This window comes from Tamandua tetradactyla, chromosome 17 (assembly GCF_023851605.1).
Source record: "Tamandua tetradactyla isolate mTamTet1 chromosome 17, mTamTet1.pri, whole genome shotgun sequence".
Classification (NCBI taxonomy): Eukaryota; Metazoa; Chordata; class Mammalia; order Pilosa; family Myrmecophagidae; genus Tamandua; species Tamandua tetradactyla.
Genome location: NC_135343.1, coordinates 10,002,148 through 10,027,579, shown reverse-complemented (window position 1 = coordinate 10,027,579; position 25,432 = coordinate 10,002,148). Strand labels below are relative to the sequence as shown.

Genomic DNA, 25,432 nt, shown 5'->3' with positions numbered 1-25,432 from the left:
TCATTAAAGAATCTTGAGCAGAAGAGTGGCACAGTTATATTTACATGTGAACAGAATGTTGGTTTGCTGTATTGAGAATAGATTGCAAAGAGGCAAGGTTTTGAAGCAGGGAGACCAGTTAGAGTATTGGCATCTATGATACATATTATTCTACAACTTGGTTTCTTTTTCAGTAACAATTTCATAGAGTTATTTCGTGTCAATATCTAGAGTTATACCTTATTCCTTTTCTCTGCCTCATATTATTTCATAGAATGTTTGATATATTTAACCATTTCTCCATTGATGGACATTACGTGGTTTTCATTGTTATGCTATTACAAAAAGCACTATGCTATAGTGATAATATTTGTAAATGCTTTTTTGTGTGTATAAAGACCAAGAAATGGAATTATCAAATTCAGTGATAAATCTTGTTGGTATTTGGACTGGTATTGCACTGAATTTATAGTTTATTTGGAGGAGAATTGATATATGTATAATACTAAGATTTCACATCCAGGAACATGATACATACTTTCCATGAGTGTTAAAACATTTTTTTTCACTCTAGGTCTTGCATATAACTGGCTCAACTATATCTAAAGTTATTAATTTTCATGTATTGAATTTGTTTGATCCTCAAGTGTTTCTTTTATTTCCTCTAGTGACTTTTTACTGCTAGTGTTGAAGGACATTATGTTACAGAGGCCAACCCTTCAAGTTATTCTAATGAGTGCAACCTTAAACGCTGAGCTCTTTTCAGAATATTTTAATTCCTGCCCAGTTATTACTATACCAGGTAATTAACTTCATCATTAACTATGTACTACTCTAATAAGCAAATACAATTATTTTAAAGTTCATTTGCAATATATATTAACAGGTATTTATACCTCTTTTTTAAAGAAATGATTAGTTTATAAGAAATGAAATCACAGCTACCCAATGTAATTGATAACCTGATAGCCACTTGTCAGATTTTAATTTTGTGTGTGATTTATTTTAAATCTTAGTTATTTTGGATTTCTAGTATTCTGTTTAATTTCAGAATGTCAGTTTATGATAATCTGTCATAACGAGAAGTTTTATCTGCATATGGCTTGTTTGTTCTTGCTGGATTCTGCTAAATTTCAGAATTTTGCTCCACTATAAGAGAAAGTGAAGTTAGATAGGCTAAGTTTCTTTTGGTCTTTCATGGTCTCATTGTGGGATTAATTTATCTTTGATGTATCCTTCTTCAGTTGAGTGCCAAAAGGACAATTTGCAAGCACTGATTGATGATTGGTAGTATTATTTGTTCTAGTTATAGAGAATGTTGACAGTGGATTTAAAGAAGAAACTATACGTTTGATCTAGAATATAATTGTTTGAATCTGTAAAGATCCCCTGGGGAGAAGATGGGAGTGTGAGATGAGAAAGGGGCTATAGATAAAGGTAGAGGGGAAAAAAAGTTTTATTGGCAAATTATCATATTCTCTATCCATACATTCCATCTATATAGTCTGTTTTTTTTTGCTAATGAGAATCTGTCTCTTCCAATTTTTATCATCAACAATATTTTTTGATACTTCTCAGGCCACCAAGCAGTATCTTACTGTATCCAGCTTTGTTTTAAGCGAATTTTACATAAATACGCTGTTTCCAGATAGTTAAAGAGGTATTCTGAGGCTCTTTCTATTTTATTTTCTCATTTTTTAGGTCGTACATTTCCTGTTGATCAATTTTTTCTGGAAGATGCAATTACTGTGACAAGGTAAGAAAGACATTAACTAATGTTCAGTGAAGTCTTTGAAAGCAGAATTATAATTTTTCCTTGGTTAGGATACTAATAAATGTGTTAGCTTTCTTCAGAATTTTTCTATTTGAGCATTTTTCCCCTTTTGTTCAGCAAATATTTATTATACAAATTATTTGCAAGTCCCAGGCAATATTGTGTATTGACTCTGGAGACAGACTGCCAGGATTTAAATCCCTCTACTTGCTAACTGTAACTTTGGGAAGTTGCTTAATCTCTCTTTGCCTTGAGTTCCTCATATGTAAAATGGGCATATTAATAGAAGTTACTTTACAGGGTTGTTATAAGGATGAATTAATAATTGTAAAGTGCTTAGAATTAATACTTGCAATTTAATACTTGTGAAGTGTCTAACACACAGCAAAAAAATTGTTTATTTCTACCATTTCAGTATTGGGTAGAAAATGGCAGTGTTCATTGGATATAGACAGAGCTCTCCCCTTGAGTGGCCCTGCTTCCTCCTCCTACTCTTTCACCTTGATGATTCTCCAAGATTTTATTCTCACATTGTGTCTTCTCACTATAAATTGTGCCTTGGCTTTCTTAGACTCGTGATTTCAGCTGTCATCTCTGTGCCAAGAACTCCCAGATCAGCATCTTCATTCTTGACCTCTGAGCTTCAGAATGAAATACTCTTGATGTCTGTTATCTTTTTTTATTAATTTTTTAATTTAAAAAATATATAACAACAAACAAACACAAACATTCTTAACATATAATTCTGTTCTACATATATAATCAGTAATTTACAATATCATCACATGGTTGCATGTTCATCATCGTGATCATTTCTTAGAACATTTGCATCAATTCAGAAAAAGAAATAAAAAGACAACAGAAAAAAATTCATACATACCATACCCCTTACCCCTCCCTTTCATTGATCACTAGCATTTCAATGTAAATATATTTTAACATTTGTTTACCCTATTATTTATTTTTATTCCATATGTTTTACTCGTCTGTTGTTAAGGTAGATTAAAGGAGCATCAGACACAATGTTTTCACAATCACACAGTCACATTGTGAAAGCTGTTTCATTATACAGTCATCTCCAAGAAACATGACTATTGGAACACAGTTCTACATTTTGACTAACAAGGTGATATCTGTTTAATGCATAAGAATAACCTCCAGCATAATCTCTCGACTCTGATTGAAATCTCTCAGCCATTGACACTTTATTTTGTCTCATTTCGCTCTTCCCCCTTTTGATAGAGAAGGTTTTCTCAATCCCTTGATGCTGAGTCCCAACACATTCTAGGATTTCTGTGCCACATTGCCAGGAAGGGCCACACCCCTGGAAGTCATGTCCCATGTAGACGGGGAGGGTGGTGAGTTTGCTTGTTGTGTTGGCTGGAGAGAGGCCTGTTGGCTGGAGAGAGAGGCCAATGTCTGGCATCTTAAACTCAACTCTGATTTTTTTTTCTCTCTATTCCTCTGTCCTTAATAAGCCCCTCTCCTAATTCCATATTTAGTTAATGGTACAATATTCTCAAACTAAAAACCCCCAAACAGTGACTCTCCAGTTTTAGTGTGCAATAAGAATATTTAGGTAGCATATGAAAACTATTATTTTCTGGACCTATTCCACTCCCACTGAATATGAATCTCTGCGGAAACCATCTTTCAACTAGTTTACCTGTCTTTATTTTTTCACTTTTCAGACCTTCTGCCCCCAGAATTATCTTGAAACATAGAATTGATCATGTCACTCCTCTTCTTAAAAACTTTTCATTGACTTCCTGTTAGCCACAGTCTGTGGATACTAATGGCCGACATCATCAGCCTACATTTAACCTCCTTTTCTACTTTATTCTTTCACTCACTCAAAGCTTAGCAGTATCAGACTACTTGTAATTCTGTATAGCTTAATGTAATACCTGGATACATCCCAGACTATGGGGGACTGATAAATAAAAGTTATAGGTAGAGTCTTCTGAGGGACCAAAGGAAAAAAATATGGAACTATTAAACTTCCCCATTTGGGAAAACCCTGATACCCTTGCAAACATTGGGGCCTCCCAAGAAAATATGAAACTTATTTTGTAATGGAGAAGCTAAGACTACCTATAATGAGGCCTGGAATTCCTTCTAGGAAACCTCTTTTGTTGCTCAGATGTGGCCTCTCTCTTTCTAAGCCCAACTCTGCAAGGAAAATCAGTACCCTCCCCCCTATGTGGGACATGGCATTAGGGGTGAAAATCTCCCTGACAGTGTGGGACATGACTCCCAGGGTTGATTCTAGCCCTGGCACAAGGAAATTGACAATGCCTTCTTGACCAAAATGGGGGAAAGAAATGTAACAAAATAAAGCATCAGTGACTGAGGGAGTTCAAATAGAGTGGAAAGGCTATTCTGGAGGCTATTCTTATGCAAGCTTCAGCTAGATACTGCTAATTGTCTTGGTTTGCCAACCCCCAACTAACATTATTCCTGTTAACTCTTAAGAACACTTAGGGCTGTAACTGAGACTCTGTAAAAGTTTCATTCACTAAGTTTACTTTCTTGAAACATGTAACCTCCAGAGTGTTCCTAGGCCAGATAAATCCCGAAGCCCAGAGGGTCCAGCCTCTTGAAGACTATCACTTAACTATATCCCCATATCCTTTATTGTCAACACCTCGTCTAAACATGAAAATTTAGAATAAAAAAATGTTAAAAAAAAAAACAACAAAACCTCACCTAGGTGAATTCCCTCAAAAGGTGAAAAATAAACCCCTTTGAAATTGATTTGCTAAATGTCCTGCGCAGGTTAGTTTAGAGGCAGACTTAAAACTCAAATCCAGAGCTTTTGATCACAAGTGTAGTTACTTTCAACTTTATCATGTTATCTGCTATTATCATTAACAAACACTACTCCAATCAGAGCCAAGTTTCAAAATCTTTTGAGGACAGTTTAATAGAGATATTTAGCTAACATCTGGAAATTTGGGTCTAAAATGGTTGCAGCGAAGGGTAGTCAGCTACCTAGGAATTATAGATGGAGTGGATAAGATTACCAATAAAGAAAATAAAGTGGGGACGACTGAGACTACAACCTGAATGTATTTTTTTTTTGTCACTTTCTTCTAGAATCCACTTTTTTTTTTTTTTTTTTTTAGAAATCATACCATTCTACATATGCAATCAATAATTCTTAACATCATCACATAGATGCATGATCATCGTTTCTTACTACATTTGCATTGGTTTAGAAGAACTAGCTATATAACCGAAAAAGATATAGAATGTTAATATAGAGAAAAAAAAATAAAAGTAATAATAGTAAGAACAAAACAAAACAAAAACCTATAGCTCAGATGCAGCTTCATTCAGTGTTTTAACATGGTTACTTTACAATTAGGTATTATTGTGCTGTCCATTTTTGAGTTTTTGTATCTAGTCCTATTGCACAGTCTGTATCCCATCAGCTCCAATTACCCATTATCTTACCCTGTTTCTAACTCCTGCTGAACTCTGTTACCAATGACATATTCCAAGTTTATTCTCGAGTGTCGATTCACATCATTGGGACCATACAGTATTTGTCTTTTAGTTTTTGGCTAGACTCACTTAGCATAATGTTCTCTAGGTCCATCCATGTTATTACATGCTTCATAAGTTTATCCTGCCTTAAAGCTGCATAATATTCCATCGTGTGTATATACCACAGTTTGTTTAGCCACTCGTCTGTTGATGGACATTTTGGCTGTTTCCATCTCTTTGCAATTGTAAATAACGCTGCTATAAACATTGGTGTGCAAATGTCCGTTTGAGTTTTTGCCCTTAATTCCTTTGAGTAGATTCCCAGCAATGGTATTGCTGGGTCGTATGGCAATTCTATATTCAGCTTTTTGAGGAACCGCCAAACTGCCTTCCACAGTGGTTGCACCATTTGACATTCCCACCAACAGTGGATAAGTGTGCCTCTTTCACTGCATCCTCTTCAGCACTTGTCATTTTCTGTTTTGTTGATAATGGCCATTCTGGTGGGTGTGAGATGATATCTCATTGTGGTTTTGATTTGCATTTCTCTAATGGCCAGGGACATTGAGCATCTCTTCATGTGCATTTTGGCCATTTGTATTTCCTCCTCTGAGAGGTGTCTATTCAAGTCTTTTTCCCATTTTGTAATTGGGTTGGCTGTCTTTTTGTTGTTGAATTGAACAATCTCTTTATAAATTCTAGATACTAGACCTTTATCTGATATGTCGTTTCCAAATGTTGATTCCCATTGTGTAGGCTGTCTTTCTGCTTTTTTGATGAAGTTCTTTGATGCACAAAAGTGTTTAATTTTGAGGAGTTCCCATTTATTTATTTCCTTCTTCAGTGCTCTTGCTTTAGGTGTAAGGTCCATAAAATCGCCTCCAATTGTAAGATTCATAAGATATCTCCCTACATTTTCCTCTAACTGTTTTATGGTCTTAGACCTAATGTTGAGGTCTTTGATCCATTTTGAGTTAACTTTTGAATAAGGTGTGAGATACGGGTCTTCTTTCATTCTTTTACATATGGATATCCAGTTCTCTAGGCACCATTTATTGAAGAGACTGTTCTGTCCCAGGTGAGTTGGCTTGACTGCCTTATCAAAGATCAAATGTCCATAGATGAGAGGGTCTATATCTGAGCACTCTATTCGATTCCATTGGTCGATATATCTATCTTTATGCCAATACCATGCTGTTTTGACCACTGTGGCTTCATATTATGCCTTAAAGTCTGGCAGCGCAAGACCTCCAGCTTCGTTTTTTTTCCTCAAGATGTTTTTAGCAATTCGGGGCACCCTGCCCTTCCAGATAAATTTGCTTATTGGTGTTTCTATTTCTGAAAAATAAGTTGTTGAGATTTTGATTGGTATTGCATTGAATCTGTAAATCAATTTAGGTAGGATTGACATCTTAACTATATTTAGTCTTCCAATCCATGAACACGGTATGCCCTTCCATCTATTTAGGTCTTCTGTGATTTCTTTTAACAGTTTTTTGTAGTTTTCTTTATATAGGTTTTTTGTCTCTTTAGTTAAATTTATTCCTAGGTATTTTATTCTTTCAGTTGCAATTGTAAATGGGATTCGTTTCTTGATTTCCCCCTCCGCTTGTTCATTGCTAGTGTATAGAAATGCTACAGATTTTTGAATGTTGATCTTGTAACCTGCTACTTTGCTGTACTCATTTATTAGCTCTAGTAGTTTTGTTGTGGATTTTTCCGGGTTTTTGACGTATACTATCATATCGTCTGCAAACAGTGATAGTTTTACTTCTTCCTTTCCAATTTTGATGCCTTGTATTTCTTTTTCTTGTCTAATTGCTCTGGCTAGAACCTCCAACACAATGTTGAATAATAGTGGTGATAGTGGACATCCTTGTCTTGTTCCTGATCTTAGGGGGAAAGTTTTCAATTTTTCCCCATTGAGGATGATATTAGCTGTGGGTTTTTCATATATTCCCTCTATCATTTTAAGAAAGTTCCCTTGTATTCCTATCGTTTGAAGTGTTTTCAACAGGAAAGGATGTTGAATCTTGTCAAATGCCTTCTCTGCATCAATTGAGATGATCATGTGATTTTTCTGCTTTGATTTGTTGATATGGTGTATTACATTAATTGATTTTCTTATGTTGAACCATCCTTGCATACCTGGGATGAATCCTACTTGGTCGTGATGAATAATTCTTTTAATGTGTTGTTGGATACAATTTGCTAGGATTTTATTGAGGATTTTTGCATCTGTATTCATTAGAGAGATCGGCCTGTAGTTTTCTTTTCTTGTAATATCTTTGCCTGGTTTTGGTATGAGGGTGATGTTGGCTTCATAGAATGAATTAGGTAGTTTTCCCTCCACTTCGATTTTTTTGAAGAGTTTGAGGAGAGTTGGTACTAATTCTTTCTGGAATGTTTGATAGAATTCACATGTAAAGCCGTCTGGTCCTGGACTTTTCTTTTTAGGAAGCTTTTGAATGACTGATTCAATTTCTTTACTTGTGATTGGTTTGTTGAGGTCATCTATGTCTTCTTGAGTCAAAGTTGGTTGTTCATGCCTTTCCAGGAACCTGTCCATTTCATCTAAATTGTTGTATTTATTAGCGTAAAGTTGTTCATAGTATCCTGTTATTACCTCCTTTATTTCTGTGAGGTCAGTAGTTATGTCTCCTCTTCATTTCTGATCTTATTTATTTGCATCCTCTCTCTTCTTCTTTTTGTCAATCTTGCTAAGGGCCCATCAATCTTATTGATTTTCTCATAGAACCAACTTCTGGCCTTATTGATTTTCTCTATTGTTTTCATGTTTTCAATTTCATTTATTTGTGCTCTAATCTTTGTTATTTCTTTCCTTTTGCTTGCTTTGGGATTAGCTTGCTGTTCTTTCTCCAGTTCTTCCAAATGGATAGTTAATTCCTGAATTTTTGCCTTTTCTTCTTTTCTGATATAGCCATTTAGAGCAATAAATTTCTCTCTTAGCACTGCCTTTGCTGCGGCCCATAAGTTTTGATATGTTGTGTTTTCATTTTCATTCGCCTCGAGGTATTTGCTAATTTCTCTAGCAATTTCTTCTTTGACCCAGTTGTTGTTTAGGAGTGTGTTGTTGAGCCTCCACGTATTTGTGAATTTTCTGGCACTCCGCCTATTATTGATTTCCAACTTCATTCCTTTATGATCCGAGAAAGTGTTGTGTATGATTTCAATCTTTTTAAATTTGTTAAGACTTGCTTTGTGACCCAGCATATGGTCTATCTTTGAGAATGATCCATGAGCACTTGAGAAAAAGGTGTATCCTGCTGTTGTGGGATGGAATGTCCTATAAATGTCTGTTAAGTCTAGCTCATTTATAGTAATATTCAGATTCTCTATTTCTTTATTGATCCTCTGTCTAGATGTTCTGTCCATTGATGAGAGTGGTGAATTGAAGTCTCCAAGTATATGAGTCTATTTCCCTTTTCAGTGTTTGCAGTGTATTCCTCACGTATTTTGGGGCATTCTGGTTCGGTGCGTAAATATTTATGATTGTTATGTCTTCTTGTTTAATTGTTCCTTTTATTAGTATATAGTGTCCTTCTTTGTCTCTTTTCACTGTTTTACATTTGAAGTCTAATTTGTTGGATAGTAGTATAGCCACTCCTGCTCTTTTCTGGTTGTTATTTGCATGAAATATCTTTTCCCAACCTTTCACTTTCAACCTATGTTTATCTTTGGGTCTAAGATGTGTTTCCTGTAGACAGCATATAGAAGGATCCTGTTTTTTAATCCATTCTGCCAATCTATGTCTTTTGATTGGGGAATTCAGTCCATTGACATTTAGTGTTATTACTGTTTGGATAATATTTTCCTCTAACATTTTGCCTTTTGTATTATATATATCATATCTGATTTTCCTTCTTTCTACACTCTTCTCCATACCTCTCTCTTCTGTCTTTTCATATCTGACTCTTGTGCTCCCTTTAGTATTTCTTGCAGAGCTGGTCTCTTGGTCACAAATTCTCTCAATGACTTTTTGTCTGAGAATGTTTTAATTTCTCCCTCATTTTTGAAGCACAATTTTGCTGGATATAGGAGTCTTGGTTGGCAGTTTTTCTCTTTTAGTAATTTAAATATATCATCCCACTGTCTTCTAGCTTCCATGGTTTCTGCTGAGAAATCTACACATAGTCTTATTGGGTTTCCCTTGTATGTGACAGATTGTTTTTCTCTTGCTGCTTTCAAGATCGTCTCTTTCTCTTTGACCTCTGACATTCTAACTAGTAAGTGTCTTGGAGAACGCCTATTTGGGTCTATTCTCTTTGGGGTGCGCTGCACTTCTTGGTTCTGTAATTTTAGGTCTTTCATAAGAGTTGGGAAATTTTCAGTGATAATTTCTTCCATTAGTTTTTCTCCTCCTTTTCCCTTCTCTTCTCCTTCTGGGACACCCACAACACGTATATTTGTGCGGTTCATATTGTCCTTGAGTTCCCTGATACCCTGTTCAAATTTTTCCATTCTTTTCCCGATAGTTTCTGTTTCTTTTTGGAATTCAGATGTTCCATCCTCCAAATCACTAATTCTATCTTCTGTCTCTTTAAATCTATCATTGTAGGTATCCATTATTTTTTCCATCTTTGCTACTTTATCCTTCACTTCCATAAGTTCTGTGATTTGTTTTTTCAATTTTTCTATTTCTTCTTTATGTTCAGCCCATGTCCTCTTCATGTCCTCCCTCATTTCATTTTTGAAGAGGTTTTCCATTTCTGTTTGTATATTCAGCATTAGTTGTCTCAGCTCCTGTATCTCATTTGAACTATTGGTTTGTTCCTTTGACTGGGCCATATTCTCAGTCTTTTGAGCGTGGACAGTTATCTTCTGCTGCTGGCGTCTGGGCATTTATTCAGATTTCTCTGGGTGTCAGACCCAGCAAGGTTGTAAGATTTTTCTGTGAAATCTCTGGGATCTGTTTTTCTTATCTTGCCCAATAGGTGGCGCACGTGGCACACGTTTGTCTCAAGTGTTTGGAATGGGTCCCCCCTGGTCACTGATCTCTGCAGCCTGGGGTTTTCCGATCCAATTCTCTCCGTTGGTTCAGGGGCCGCGCGTGGTGGGGGCGTCAGCTGCCGTGGCTTGAGAGGACCCTGTGGCTGGTCGCTGGCCGCAGCGGGCCTGGGGGATTCCCCACCAGACCAGGAAGCCTCCCGTGGGGGCGGGGGGGCCACCGCGGCTTGGATAGCCCTCTGATCTGAGACTCGTAGCCGCGGACTCGAAGCCGAGACTCGAAGCCGCCCGCAAAAGAGGGGCGCCGGCCGCCTCGGCTTGGGAAACTTGCCTCTCCGAGACTCTCAGCCGGCCCGGGAAGGAGGGAGGGAGTAGTTCCGACCGCCGCAGCTGCCGCTGATCGGGAAATCGCGCGCCGCTCGGGGATCTCACCGCAGCCGAGTCTCGCAGTCAGACTAGCCAGACCAGACTTTAGATAGCCCTCTGATCTGAGACTCGTAGCCGCGGACTTGAAGCCGAGACTCGAAGCCGCCTGCAAAAGAGGGGCGCCGGCCGCCTTGGCTTGGGAAACTTGCCTCTCCCTGAATGTATTTTTTGAATATCCTTGCCATTTTTCCTGGTGAAACTTTTCCCCAAAATCTTATTTGTTTTCCTATCCTTATAAGCTGGACAGAGCCAAAAACATCCCAGAAACAGAATGCAGCCAGTAGAACCCTGAACTCCAGTGGAAGAATAGCTTGTGAGTTAGGCAGAGAAAACAGACATTCTGCTGAATGAGCAGATAAAATAGTGAATACTTTTGTTCCACACCAAAAGACCGTAATACACACCCATGCACACACAGTCTTTGTTCTTGTTTCCCAGGTATGTGTTACAGGATGGGAGCCCTTACATGCGCTCCATGAAACAGATTTCAAAGGAGAAGCTTAAAGCAAGGCGCAGCAGAACTGCATTTGAAGAAGTGGAGGAAGATCTGAGGCTCTCTCTTCACCTCCAGGACCAGGAGTCTGTCAAGGATTCAGTACCAGATCAGCAGTTAGATTTTAAACAACTTCTAGCCCGCTATAAAGGTAATGTGCTTCCTATTCCATATGCCAAAAATTTCTAGTCTTTTTCCTAATCATAATTCAGAAGAAAGAATATGGCTCTTGTTCCATGGTTACTTTGTGTTTAATTTATCAGAACCAACCTTAAGCTTGGAAAAACAGCATTTTCAACACATACTGAAATTATAATTGTTGCTATGTTTACCAGTGACTGTTTTTTTTTATTATAAAAAATATGTGTCATTTAGAAGTATTGGGAGAGAGTAAAATATAAATTGTATACATGAGTGCTTTGTGACTTATAGTTTAATTTTAAATTTTCAGAAGAGTTTGCAGGACATAAGCCCTTTATACCAACTCACATTAGTGAATATTTTGCTTCATTTGCTTTGTTATTCTGTTACATGCATTTTTTTCATTTTTTATTGTGGCAAAATATATATAACATAAAAATAATTTTAACCATTTTTAAGTGTGAGATTCTGTGACATTAAATACATTGACAATGTTGTGAAACTTTCACCATTGTCTATTTGAAACCATTTATTTTTTGTTCCCCCTATTATTTATTTATTCTCAATCCATATATTTTATTCATCTGTCCGTACCATAGATAAAAGGAGCATCAGACACAAGATTTTCACAATCACACAGTCACATTGTGAAAGCTATATCATTATACAATCGTCTTCAAGAAACATGGCTATTGGGACATGGTTCTACAGTTTCAGGCACTTCCCTCTAACCTAATACACCTTAATCTAAAAAGGGGATATCTATATAATGTGTAGGAATAACCTCCAGGATAATGTCTCAACTCTGTTTGAAATCTCTCAGCCACTTACACTTTTTTTGTCTCGTATCTCTCTTCCCCCTTTCAGTGGAGAAGACTTTCTCAATCCCTTGATGCTGAATTCCAGCTCATTCTAGGATTTCTGTCCCATGTTGCCAGGGAGGTGTACACCCTGGGAGTTATGGCCCACATGGAGAGGGGGAGGGCGGTGAGTTTGCTTGCCATGTTGGCTGAGAGAGAGAGAGGCCACATCTTTAGTCCACTAATACAAGGACTGATACAAGAGTCCTTGTATTAGTTCTAGAGCAACAAAAGAGGTTCTCTGGGGGTGACTCTTAGGCCTAATTTTAAGTAGGCTTGGTCTATCCTTTGCAGAGATAAGTTTCATATGAACAAACCCCAAGATTGAGGGCCCGGCTTATTGATTTGGTTGTCCCCACTGCTTGCAAGAATATCAGTTCTCCAAATGGGGAAGTTTAATTTTCTCCCTTTCCTGCTATTTCCCCAAGGGGCCTTTGTAGACACTTTTTTGTTCACTGTGAAACATCCTGCACAGAAACTCATACTCGTTAAGCAATAACTCCCTAATCCTCCAGCCCCTAGGCCCTGGTAACCACTACTCTGCTTTCTGTCTCTCTGAATTTACTTATTCTAAGTATTTCATGTAAAAGAAGTCATACAGTATTTGTCCTTATGCTTATGGCTTTATTCACCCCACATGATGTCAAGTTTCATCTAGGTTGTAGCATGAATATGGCTGAAAATAGTCCATTTTATTTATACACATTTTGTTTATCCATTCTTCTGTTGATGAATATTTATGTAGCTTCCTTTCAACTATTGTGAATATCGCTGCTGTGAACATTGGCATTCAGGTTCTGTTGCAGTCCTTGTCTACAGTTCTTTTGGATATATACCTGGAAGTGGGATTACATGGCCATAGGATAATTCTTTGTTTGACTTTCTGAAGAACTGCCATACTGTTCCACAGTGGCTTCCCCTTTTTACATCCCCACCAACAATGTACAAGTCCCTATATTTCTGTATCCTTGATAACACTTTTTTTTTTGTTTTCTAATATTAGTCATCCTAGTGAGTGTGCGGTGGTATCTCATCATAGTTTTGATTTATATTTCCTTAATGGCTAATAATGTTGACCATCTTTTCATGTGCTTATTGGCCCTTCATATATTTACTTTGGAGAAATGTCTATTCAAATCCTTTGCCCAAATTAAATTGTTTGCTTGTCACTTTGTTGTTGAATTGTGACAGTTGTATTCTGGATATTAAATCCTAACAAGATTTATTATTTCCAAACATTTTCTCCCATTCTGTAGGTTATCCTTTCACATTCCTTATAATGTCCCTTGGTGCACAAAAATTTTTAAATTTGATGAAGTCCAGTTTATCTGTTTTTTATTTTGTTACTGATGCTTTTGGTGTAAAATCTAAGAATCCATTGCCTAATACAAGGTGCTGAAGATACTCCCCTGTTTTCTTCCAAAAGTATTACAGTATTAGCTCTTAAATTTAGGTCAGAGATCCATTTTGAATTAATTTTTATATATGATGAAGTGTAGGGGTCCACTTTCATTCTTTCATATGTGGATTTCTAGTTGTCACAGCACCATTTTTGAAGAGACTATTCTTTCTCCATTGAATGGGCTTGTTACCTGTGTTGAAAATCAGTTAGCCATTGATGGGAGAGTTTATTTCTGGGCTCTCAGTTCTATTCCATTGGTGCATATGTCTATACTTATGCCAGTACCAAACTGTTTGTAATTACTGTAACTTTGTAGGAAGTTCTAAAATCAGGAAATGTGGGTCCTCCAACATTTTTCTGGTTTTTAAAGATTGTTTTACCTATTCAGAACCCTTTATTATTCTGTGTGAATCAGTTTTTCCATTTCTGAGAAAAGGATGTTAGAATTTTGAATAGGAATTGAATTAAGTTTGTAGATCACTTCAGGTAGTATCGACATCTCAACAATATTAAATCTTCAGATTCATGAACATGGGATGTTTTGCTATTTATTTAGGTCTTTTAAAATTTCTTTTCAGCAAATGTTTTGTAGTTGTCTGTGTTTTCTTTCACCTCCTTCCTAGATATTTTAATCTCTTAGATGCTATTGTAAATGTAATTGTTTTCTTAATTTCCTTTTCAGATTGTTCATTACTGGTGTATAGACACACAACTGATTTTTGCATATTTACCTAGTATCTGCAACTTTGCTGAAGTCACTTATTAGTTCTAGTAGCTTTCTCATGGATTCTTTGGGGTTTTCTGTATATAGGATTATGTCATCTGCGAATAGTAATAATTTTACTTCTTCCATTCCAATTTGGATACTTTATATTTCTTTTTCTTGCCTAATTGTTCTCGCTAAAACTTCCAGGACAGTGTTGAATAACAGTGGTGACAGTGGGCACATGTGTCTCATTCCTGATCTTGGGGGGAAAGCTTTCGATCTTATACCAGTGAGTGTGATATTTGTTATGCTTTTTTCATAAATGCCCATTATTATTTTGAGAAAGTTTCCTTCTATTCCTAAATAGAAATCCTAAACTTCAGTTTTTGGTGTTTTCTGAGTTTTCTCAGTTTTCTGTTTTGATCATTAAAGAATGTTGAATTTTATCAAGCACGTTTTCTGCATTGAGGTGATCAAGTTTCCCCTCCCCACCCCCTTCAATCTATTAACATAATATATTATTGATTTTCTTATACTGGATTCCTGGAATCAATCTCATTTGTTCATAGTATATAATCCTTTTAATTCACTGTCTGATTTGGTTTGCCAATATTTTGTTGAGAACCACTGCATCTATATGCACAAGGAATATATTAGTCTGTAATTTTCTTTTCTTTTGCTGTCTTTATCTGGCTTTGGTATTGAAGTAGTGCTAGCCTCATAGAATGAATTAGAAAGTGTTCCCTCTTTTATTTTTTGAAAGAATTTGGAAAGGTTTGGTGTTAATTCTTCTTTAAATACATGGTGGAATTCAGCAGGAAAGCCATCTAATCTTGGGCGTTTCTGTTTTGGGAGATTTTTGATTACTGAATCAATCTCTTGTTTTAATTTTATTGAAGATTTTCTATTTCTTATGTAGTAAGTTTAGGTAATTTGTGTATTTCTAGAAATTTTTCCTTTTCATCTAGTTTTATCTAATATGATGGCATGCAGTTGGTTATTTATGGTATTGTCTTATTTTTATTTCTGGAAGGTTGGTAGTAGTGCCCCTTCTTTATTCCTGAGTTTGATTATTTGAATCCTCTCTTTGTCTTTCTTTGTCAGTCTGGCTAAAGGTGTTTATTTTTATTGGTCTTTTCAAAGAACCAACTTTTGGTTTTGTTGATTCTCTGATGTTTTTCAGTTCTCTATTTCATTTATCTCAGCTTTAATATTTGCTATTTCCTTCCTTCTGATTATTTTCAGTTTTGTTCGCTCTTCTTTTTCTAATTCCTTTAGGGATGACATTAGGTACTACTAATTTGAGATCTTTCTTCCCACCCCCGACCCCCCTGCCCCCCCGGCATGGGCAGGCACCGGGAATTGAACCTGGGTCTCTGGCGTGGCAGGTGAGAACTCTACCTGCTGAGCCACTGTGGCCCACCCTTTCTTCTTCTTTTTTTTTTCTTTAATGCTTATAACAGCTTTATTTGTAATTGGCCAATGTTGGAAGCAATCAAGATATTCTTCAGTAGGTGAATGGATGAACAAACATGGTAAATCCATATAATGGAATATTATTCAGAGATAGCAGTGGCATGTAACTGTGAGTATAATTAACAGCACTGCATTATATATGTGAATGTGGTTAAAAGAAGAAAATTTAGGTGATGTACATGTTATTAGAATCAAAATTAAAAGATGAAAGCTAGGACTTACAACACAGTGAGCCTATTGTAAATGATGGAATATAGTTAATAGCACAAGTACAAGAAAGTTCTTTCATGAATTACAACAAATGTACCACACATTTAATGTAGGTGTTTATAACTATAAATTTCTCTCTGACACTGCCTTTGCTGCATCCCATAAGTTTTGGTGTATTGTGTTTTCGTTTTCATCATCTCTAAACAATTTCTAATTTCCCTTGTAATTTCTTTTTTGACCCATTGGTTAAGAGTGTGTTTAATTTCCACAGATTTGTAAACTTCTCCATATTCCTCTGTTATTGATTTCTAGTTTTATTCCATTGTGGTCAAAGAAAATATTTTATATGATTTTAGTCTTAAAATTTATTAAGATTTCATTTGTGGCCTAAAATATGGTCTCTCCTGAAGAATGACCCATGTGCATTTGAGAAGCATGTGTACTCTGCAGTTGTGGGGTCAGTGTACTATATGTGGCTGTGAGGTGTAATTGCTTTATAATGTTGTTCAAGTCCTCTGTTTCCTTACTGATCTTATGTCTAGATGTTCTGTCCTATCCATTATTGCAAGTGATGTATAGAAGTCTCCCAACTGTTCTTATAGAATTATTTATTTCTTCCTTCAATTCTGTCAATTTTTGCTTCAGGTTTTGGTGTTCTGTTAAGTACATATATGCTTATAATTTTTTATATATTCTTAATGAATTGAATGTGTTATCAGTAAGTCTTCCTTTGTCTCTTATTCCATTTTTTACTTACAGACTATTTTGGCTAACACAGTAAAGCCACTCTGGCTCTCTTTTGGTTACTATTTACAGAACTATTATTTAATCCATATTAACAGTCCATATTCAAATTTTGTCAATTATATCAATAATATCCTTTATTGCCCTGTTTTCCTGGTCTAGGATCACATATTGTATTCACTCATCTTGTGCCTTTAGTCCCCTTTAATCCAGAAAACTTCCTCAGCCTTTGTTTTTCTTTTATGACCTGGACATTTCTTAAGAGTTTGGTCCATTTATTTTGTAGCATGTGTCTTCATTTTGGTTTGTCAGATGTTTTCCCTGGGACTGAACGTCAGTTATGATTTTGTCTGAAATAATTTAGGAACAATGTTCAGTCCTCAGTGCATCATATCAGGTGGCATATGATGTTCATTTGTCCCATTATTGGCAGTGTAAACTTTGATCACTTGGTTAGGGTGGTATCTGCTACATTTCTCCCCTGTGTAGTTACTTTTTATTCCCTTTATAGTTTATGTCATTTGTGGAGAGATATTTGAGACTATGTTAATATCTTTCTTATCAAAATTTCACCCAATAATTTCAGACAGAGTCAAGAGGTTATCCTGGTGTTATTCTTATGCATTATATATATATCCCGTTTTAGTTTATGGTGTATTGGAGTGGCTGGAGGGAAGTACCTGAAACTGTAGAGCTGTGTTCCAGTAGCCTTGATTCTTGAAAATGATTGTATAATGATATCTTTTACAATATGACTGTGTGATTGTGAAAACCTTGTGTCCGATGCTCCTTTTATCTAGGGTATAGATAGATGAGTAAAAATATATGAATAAAAAATAAATAATAGAAGGGTAAAGGTTTAAGTAAATTGGGTAGATGAGAATACTCATGGTCAGTGAGAGGGAGGGGTTAGGAGTTTGGTATGTATGAGTTTTTTCTTTTTTCTTTCTTTTCTGGAGCGATGCAAACGTTCAGAAAAATGATTTTAAAAAAATTTCACCCAAATAGTTTTAGTTTCATTCTTGAGCTTTTAAAATAACATCTTTTGAAGGCCCACCCTGTGCTGAGCATTTGTATGTGTGTTGTTGGGTGTTCTCTCCTCCTATGCTATTCTACATCTAACCACACTTCTGTATGGTCTTCTATACTTGTAAACTTGGCTGAACTCACAGGAATCTCAAGATGACTTTTTCCATAAGACCTAGAATAGAGATAGGTCTCAGCTGCCCTTCCTATTCTCTTTTCCCTGGACACCCCACCCCAACTCCTCTTAGCCCTTCCAGAAAAAAAGGGTGCCTACCTTTCAAGGAATAAAAGCCCCCTTCACCCCCTGTCATGGTTAGGGACAGGTGTCAGCTTGGCCAAGTTGTGGTACCTGTTCATCTGATTGGGCAAGCGCTGGCCTGTCTGTTGCAATGAGGACATTTCATAGGATTAGGTCATGATCACGTCAGCTACATCCACAGCTGATTCCATTTGTAATCAGCCAAAGGGGAGTGTCTTCTGCAATTAGTGATGCTAAATCCAATCATGGGAAGCCTTTTAAGGAGGACTCAGAGGAGACAGGTTGCATTCCTGCTTTGGCTGGTGAGCCTCTCCTGTGGAGTTCATCCAGGCCATCCATTGGAGTCATCGGCTTGGCAGCCTGCCCTGTGAATTTTGGACTCTGCATTCCTAAAGTCACATGAGACACTTTCATAAATTTTATATTTGCAAGTGTTCCCTGTTGATTCTGTTTCTCTAGAGAACCCTAACTAATACATTTTGGTACCAGGAATGGTTCTTAAGGAACAGATCTTAAAAATGGGTTTTTATGAATGGTTTTCTACTCTGACTGGGCTCAGAGACACTAAGGACTCTGATTCCCGTAATCAGAATGACACTCCCAATCCATGGACTGAGTTGGCAAAGGAGATAGTCAAAATATCATCATTCGATTCTCCTAATGCTTCGCTTGTACGAAGCCAGACTCTGGGGGATAATGCTTTTGACACCTTTACAGAGTTTTGTAGAAATAAGAGTTATAGAGATGTTGGTTGGTTGTTGTTAGATACACTGTCTACATTAAAGGGTGAAAGGGATGGGCTTAAGGCTTCAAACAAGAAGCTTAAGTGCCGTCTGAAAGATGTAGAGGTTTCTATGAGTATCCTGAAGGAAAATTTTATTTCCTGTAGCCGTAGACTTGAGATCTCTGAAAATCAGACTCAGAATCTTATTGTTAGAGTAGCAACTTTACAACGTAAACTGAAATCTCAGTCTTGCACGGTGTCTGCCGTTAAAGTGAGGGCATTGATTGGAAAGGAGTGGGACCCTGAAAAATGGGATGGTGACATATGGATTGATAATGATGTTGGGGGTGAGGTTGAAACCCTAGACCATGCTGAGCCTTCTTTAGATAACCCTGTAATAGTCTGCCCTGAGGACATAGCTGCCCCACCTCCAGCCTACCTTGAGGAATTGGCCACCCAACCTCCTCCTGAAGGGATTAGCCCTAGAGTTATTAATCCTGTTTCACCACATGAAACTGCAAATGAAAGCCCTGAAGCAAATGGCTTGGAAGATATTTCTAATTCTTTTCATGACCCACCCCCACCACCCCTCATTTCTTCTAGACCTATAACTAGACTAAAGTCCCAACAGGCCCCTAAAGGTGAGGTACAAGGTATCACACATGAGGAGGTACGTTATACTCCAAAAGAACTGTGTGAGTTTTCCAATTTATATAGACAGAAATCAGGGGAATATGTGTGGCAATGGATTTTAAGAGTGTGGGATAATGGTGGGAGGAATATAAGGCTGGATCAGGCTGAATTTATTGATATGGGCCCACTAAGCAGAGATTCTGCATTCAATGTTATAGCTAGAGCAGTTAGAAAAGGTGTTAACAGCTTGTTTGGGTGGTTGGTTGAAACATGGATCAAAAGGTGGCCAACATTACCTGAGGTTGAAATGCCAGAACTGCCCTGGTATAATGTAGATGAGGGGATCCAGAGGCTTAGAGAGATTGGGATGTTAGAGTGGATTTATCATGCAAAGCCTGCTCTTACACCCCAGGAATGTCCAGAGGATGCACCTTTTACCAGAACAGTGAGAAATAAATTTGTGAGACTAGCACCATCATCCCTCAAGAGCTCTGTGGTTGCACTTCTCTGTAGGTCAGATATTACTGTAGGAACTGCTGTCACTGAGCTGGAATCCTTAAACACAATGGGGATGACAGGATCCCGAGTTGGTAGAAGCCAGGTGGCAGCACTTAATCACCAAAGACAGGGTAGACGTGGGTATTATAATAGACAACAAACTCAAAGGAGGCATCAAAATTATATGACACGCAGAGATTTGTGGCATTGGCTAGTAAATCATGGGGTGCCTAGAAATACAATAGAAGGGCAGTCTACTAAATTCTTGTTGGAGCTGTATAAACAAAAGAGTTCTAGGTCAAGGGAACAGAAGTCTAACCTGAATTACAAAAACACAGAGTCACGGCCCCTTAACCAATTTCCAGACTTGAAACAGTTTACAGACCCTGAGCCCCTTGAATGAAAGGGAGGCCAGGTCCCTATGGGGGAGAAACCTGTCACACTGCCACAAATTTATACTGTTAACCTTCCTCTAAGTCTTCCCCAAGGAGACCGACGGCCTTTTACCAGGGTAACTGTGCATTGGGGAAAAGGAAATGATCAGATATTTCGGAGATTATTAGACACTGGTTCAGAAGTGACATTAATTCCAGGGGACCCAAAACGTCACTCTGGACCACCAGTCAGAGTGGGGGCTTATGGAGGCCAGGTGATCAATGGAATTTTAGCTCAGGTCCATCTCACAGTGGGTCCAGTGGGCCCCCGGACCCATCCTGTAGTTATTTCCCCAGTTCCGGAATGTATAATTGGCATAGACATACTGAGCAACTGGCAGAATCCCCACGTTGGTTCTCTAACTCATGCAGTGAGGGCTATTATGGTGGGAAAGGCCAAGTGGAAGCCACTAGAACTGCCCCTACCAAGCAAAATAGTAAATCAAAAGCAATACCGTATTCCTGGAGTGATTGCAGAGATTACTGCCACTCTTAAGGACTTGAAAGATGCAGGGGTGGTGATTCCCACCACATCCCCATTCAACTCTCCTATTTGGCCTGTGCAGAAAACAGATGGGTCTTGGAGAATGACAGCGGATTATCGTAAACTCAACCAGGTGGTAACTCCAATTGCAGCTGCTGTTCCAGATGTAGTATCATTGCTTGAGCAAATCAATACATCCCCTGGTACCTGGTATGCAGCTATTGATCTGGCAGATGCTTTTTTCTCAATAGCTATTAGTAAGGACCACCAGAAACAGTTTGCTTTCAGCTGGCAAGGTCAGCAATATACTTTCACTGTCCTACCTCAGGGGTATATCAACTCTCCAGCCCTATGTCATAATCTTGTTCGCAGAGACCTTGATCGTTTCTCCCTCCCACAAGACATCACACTGGTCCATTATATTGATGATATCATGTTGATTGGACCTAGTGAGCAAGAAGTAGCAACTACTCTAGATTTACTGGTAAGGCATTTGCGTGTCAGAGGATGGGAGATAAATCCAACAAAAATACAGGGGCCTTCCACCTCAGTAAAATTTTTAGGTGTCCAGTGGTGTGGGGCATGTCGAGATATCCCTTCTAAGGTGAAGGATAAATTGCTGCATCTGGCCCCTCCCACATCCAAAAAAGAGGCACAACGCCTAGTTGGTCTTTTTGGATTTTGGCGACAACATATTCCTCATTTGGGTGTGCTACTCCGGCCCATTTATCGAGTGACCAGAAAAGCTGCTAATTTTGAGTGGGGACCTGAACAAGAGGAGGCTCTGCGACAGGTCCATGCTGCTGTGCAAGCTGCTCTGCCACTTGGGCCATATGATCCAGCAGATCCAATGGTGCTGGAAGTGTCAGTGGCAAATAGAGATGCTGTCTGGAGCCTTTGGCAGGCCCCTATAGGAGAATCACAACGCAGACCCTTAGGATTTTGGAGCAAAGCCTTGCCATCTGCTGCAGATAACTACTCTCCTTTTGAGAAACAGCTTTTGGCCTGCTATTGGGCCTTAGTAGAGACTGAACGCTTAACCATGGGCCACCAAGTTACCATGAGACCTGAGTTGCCTATCATGAGTTGGGTGTTGTCTGACCCACCAAGCCATAAAGTTGGGCGTGCACAGCAGCACTCTATTGTAAAGTGGAAATGGTATATACGAGATAGAGCCAGAGCAGGTCCTGAAGGCACAAGTAAGTTACATGAAGAAGTGGCACAAATGCCCATGGTTTCCACTCCTGCTGCCACATTACCTTCTCTTTCCCAGACCAGAGCTATGGCCTCTTGGGGTGTTCTTTACAGTGAATTGACTGAGAAAGAGAAAACTCGGGCCTGGTTTACAGATGGTTCAGCACGATATGCAGGTACCACCCGAAAGTGGACAGCTGCAGCATTACAACCCCTTTCTGGGGTGTCCTTGAAGGACAGTGGTGAGGGGGAATCCTCCCAGGGGGCAGAACTTCGAGCAGTGCACCTGGTTGTTCATTTTGCTTGGAAGGAAAACTGGCCAGAGGTGCGTTTGTATACTAACTCATGGGCTGTTGCTAATGGTTTGGCTGGATGGTCAGGGACTTGGAAAGACCATAATTGGAAAATTGGTGACAAAGAGGTCTGGGGAAGAAGTATGTGGATAGACCTTTCTGAGTGGGCTAAAAACCTGAAGATATTTGTGTCCCATGTGAATGCACACCAGAGGGTGACTTCAGCAGAGGAAGATTTTAATAATCAAGTGGATAAGATGACCCGTTCTATGGATACCAGTCAGCCTCTTTCCTCAGCAACTCCTGTTATTGCCCAATGGGCTCATGAACAAAGTGGTCATGGTGGTAGGGATGGAGGTTATGCATGGGCTCAGCAACATGGACTTCCACTCACCAAGGCTGACCTGGCTACAGCCACTGCTGAGTGCCCAATCTGCCAGCAGCAGAGACCCACACTCAGCCCCCGATATGGCACCATTCCCCGAGGTGACCAGCCAGCTACATGGTGGCAGGTTGATTACATTGGACCACTCCCTTCATGGAAGGGGCAGTGATTTGTTCTAACTGGAATAGACACATACTCTGGATATGGGTTTGCTTTCCCTGCTCGCAATGCTTCTGCCAAAACTACTATCCGTGGGCTTACAGAATGCCTTATCCATCGTCATGGTATTCCACATAGCATTGCTTCGGATCAAGGAACACACTTCACAGCAAATGAAGTGCGGGAATGGGCACATGCTTATGGAATTCTCTGGTCTTACCATGTTCCCCATCATCCAGAAGCAGCTGGATTGATAGAACAGTGGAATGGCCTTTTGAAAACTCAATTACGGTGCCAACTAGGTGGCAAAAACTTGAAAGGCTGGGGTAATGTTCTCCAGGAAGCTGTGTATGCTCTGAATCAGCGTCCGCTGTATGGTGCTGTTTCTCCCATAGCCAGGATCCATGGGTCCAGGAACCAAGGGGTGGAAATGGGTGTGGTGCCACTCACTATTACTCCTAGTGATCCACTAGGAAAATTTTTGCTTCCTGTCCCTGCTACCCTGAGTTCTGCTGGTCTACAGGTTTTAGTTCCAAAACAGGGTGTGCTTTCTCCAGGAGAAACAACAGTGATACCACTGAACTGGAAGTTAAGATTGCCACCTGGCCACTTTGGGCTACTTATGCCTCTGGATCAACACACCAAGAAGGGGATTACATTATTGTCTGGGGTAATTGACCCTGACTATCAGAAGGAAGTAGGACTGCAACTACATAATGGAGGTAAAGAAGAGTTTTCTTGGAATACAGGAGATCCCCTGGGGCGTCTATTAGTACTACCATGCCCTGTGATTAAAATCAATGGAAAACTGCAACAACACAATCCAGGCAGGACCACTAATGGCTCTGAGACTTCAGGAATGAAGGTTTGGGTCACCCCACCAGGCAAAGAACCACGGCCAGCTGAAGTGCTTGCTGAGGGGAAAGGGAACATGGAATGGGTAGTGGAAGAAGGTAGTGATAAATATGAACTTCGGCCACGTGATCAGTTACAGAAACGAGGACTGTAATGCTGTTTTGTTTGTGTTATACTATTTAAGTTGTAAGACATCAAGTTTAAGAATGAATGTTGCCCAAGGATTTGCACGCTATTCTGGAGAGATTTAATGTGTTTCCAGTTATATGCAGGACAGTTGAGTATTGTCAGGTAAAAGAAAAAATGTGTGCTTATTTGTTTTCATTTGGAAATTAAGTATCGTCTAAGGTGATATATATATATATATATATATATGCCAAGTTGACAAGGGGTGGACTGTCATGGTTAGGGACAGGTGTCAACTTGGCCAAGTTGTGGTACCTGTTCATCTGATTGGGCAAGCGCTGGCCTGTCTGTTGCAATGAGGACATTTCATAGGATTAGGTCATGATCACGTCAGCTACATCCACAGCTGATTCCATTTGTAATCAGCCAAAGGGGAGTGTCTTCTGCAATTAGTGATGCTAAATCCAATCATGGGAAGCCTTTTAAGGAGGACTCAGAGGAGACAGGTTGCATTCCTGCTTTGGCTGGTGAGCCTCTCCTGTGGAGTTCATCCAGGCCATCCATTGGAGTCATCGGCTTCACAGCCTGCCCTGTGGATTTTGGACTCTGCATTCCTACGGTCACGTGAGACACTTTCATAAATTTTATATTTGCAAGTGTTCCCTGTTGATTCTGTTTCTCTAGAGAACCCTAACTAATACAAAAGTTAAGAGTAAAAAGACAGGTATCTTACAGACCTGGGTTCAAGTCGCAAGACCCCCATAAACCCAACTGTATGATCTTGGACAAGTTCTTTATCCTCTCTATGCTTCAGTCACCTTATCCGTATAATAGATAATACAGGTCTACGGTATAGTATAGAATACAGTGGTTCTAATTAAAATGTTCCTGACTGCAATGTTCATTTTTTTTTCTGTACATTATACCAGCTAATAATTTCCATTTTCTTATTCTATTAATTTATGATACAGGACAGTTCCCTTGGTTTCTATTTTGAAATGTCAGAGTTTTCTTTTAAGAGTTAGGATTGGATGTAAACCATGTGTTTTAGTTTCCTAGGGCTGCCATAATAAAATATCATAACTGGATGGCTTAAAATAACAGAAATTTATTGTCTCATAGTTCTCAAGGTTAGAAGTCTGAATCACGGTGTTGGCAGGAACGGGTCCCTCTGAAATCTGTATGAAAGAATCCGTTCCATGCCTTTTTTGCTTTTGGCAATGGCCTGCCAGCAATCCTCTTAATCTCTGCTTCTATCCTGTGACTGTCTTCTCTCTTTGTCTGTGTTCACATTTCCTCTCTTTATAAAGGCCCACCCTAATCAAGTTTAGCTTCATCTTAACTAATCACATCTTCAAAGATACTTTTTCCAAATGGGTCACATACACAAGACTGGGCGTTGGGACTTGAACCTATCTTTGGAGGGGATAAATTCAATCTATTACACCATGCTTTTCTGATTTCATGTACAGAGGTTACCGACATCCAGAAAAGCCTCCTTTCTAAGGAAGGAGGATGGAGGATTTGAGGTCGGGAGACTTGGCTTAGCCATTCGCTTCTGTAGGATGATGGGCTGTTACTTAGCTTCTCTGTGCCTCCATTTCCCTGTAAAAAGAGACTTGAACTAGATGATCTCGACGCTCTCCTTTACCTTTTATAAAACTTAATAAATATTCCCTATCTCAGTTTTA

At 38.8% G+C, this 25,432-nt stretch overlaps 1 protein-coding gene across 4 annotated transcripts in view; it reads left to right on the top strand.

Annotated features, from left to right (window-relative positions):
- The window catches only part of DHX57 (DExH-box helicase 57), a 176,037-nt gene that overhangs the window by 100,312 nt on the left and 50,293 nt on the right, over positions 1-25,432 (top strand). For all 4 annotated transcript variants that reach the window (XM_077134030.1, XM_077134032.1, XM_077134031.1 and 1 more), the window contains 3 exons: positions 648-781; positions 1,681-1,735; positions 11,078-11,283. In XM_077134030.1, the coding sequence (XP_076990145.1) occupies positions 648-781; positions 1,681-1,735; positions 11,078-11,283 (395 nt within the window). The remainder of the gene's footprint in view (positions 1-647; positions 782-1,680; positions 1,736-11,077; positions 11,284-25,432) is intronic.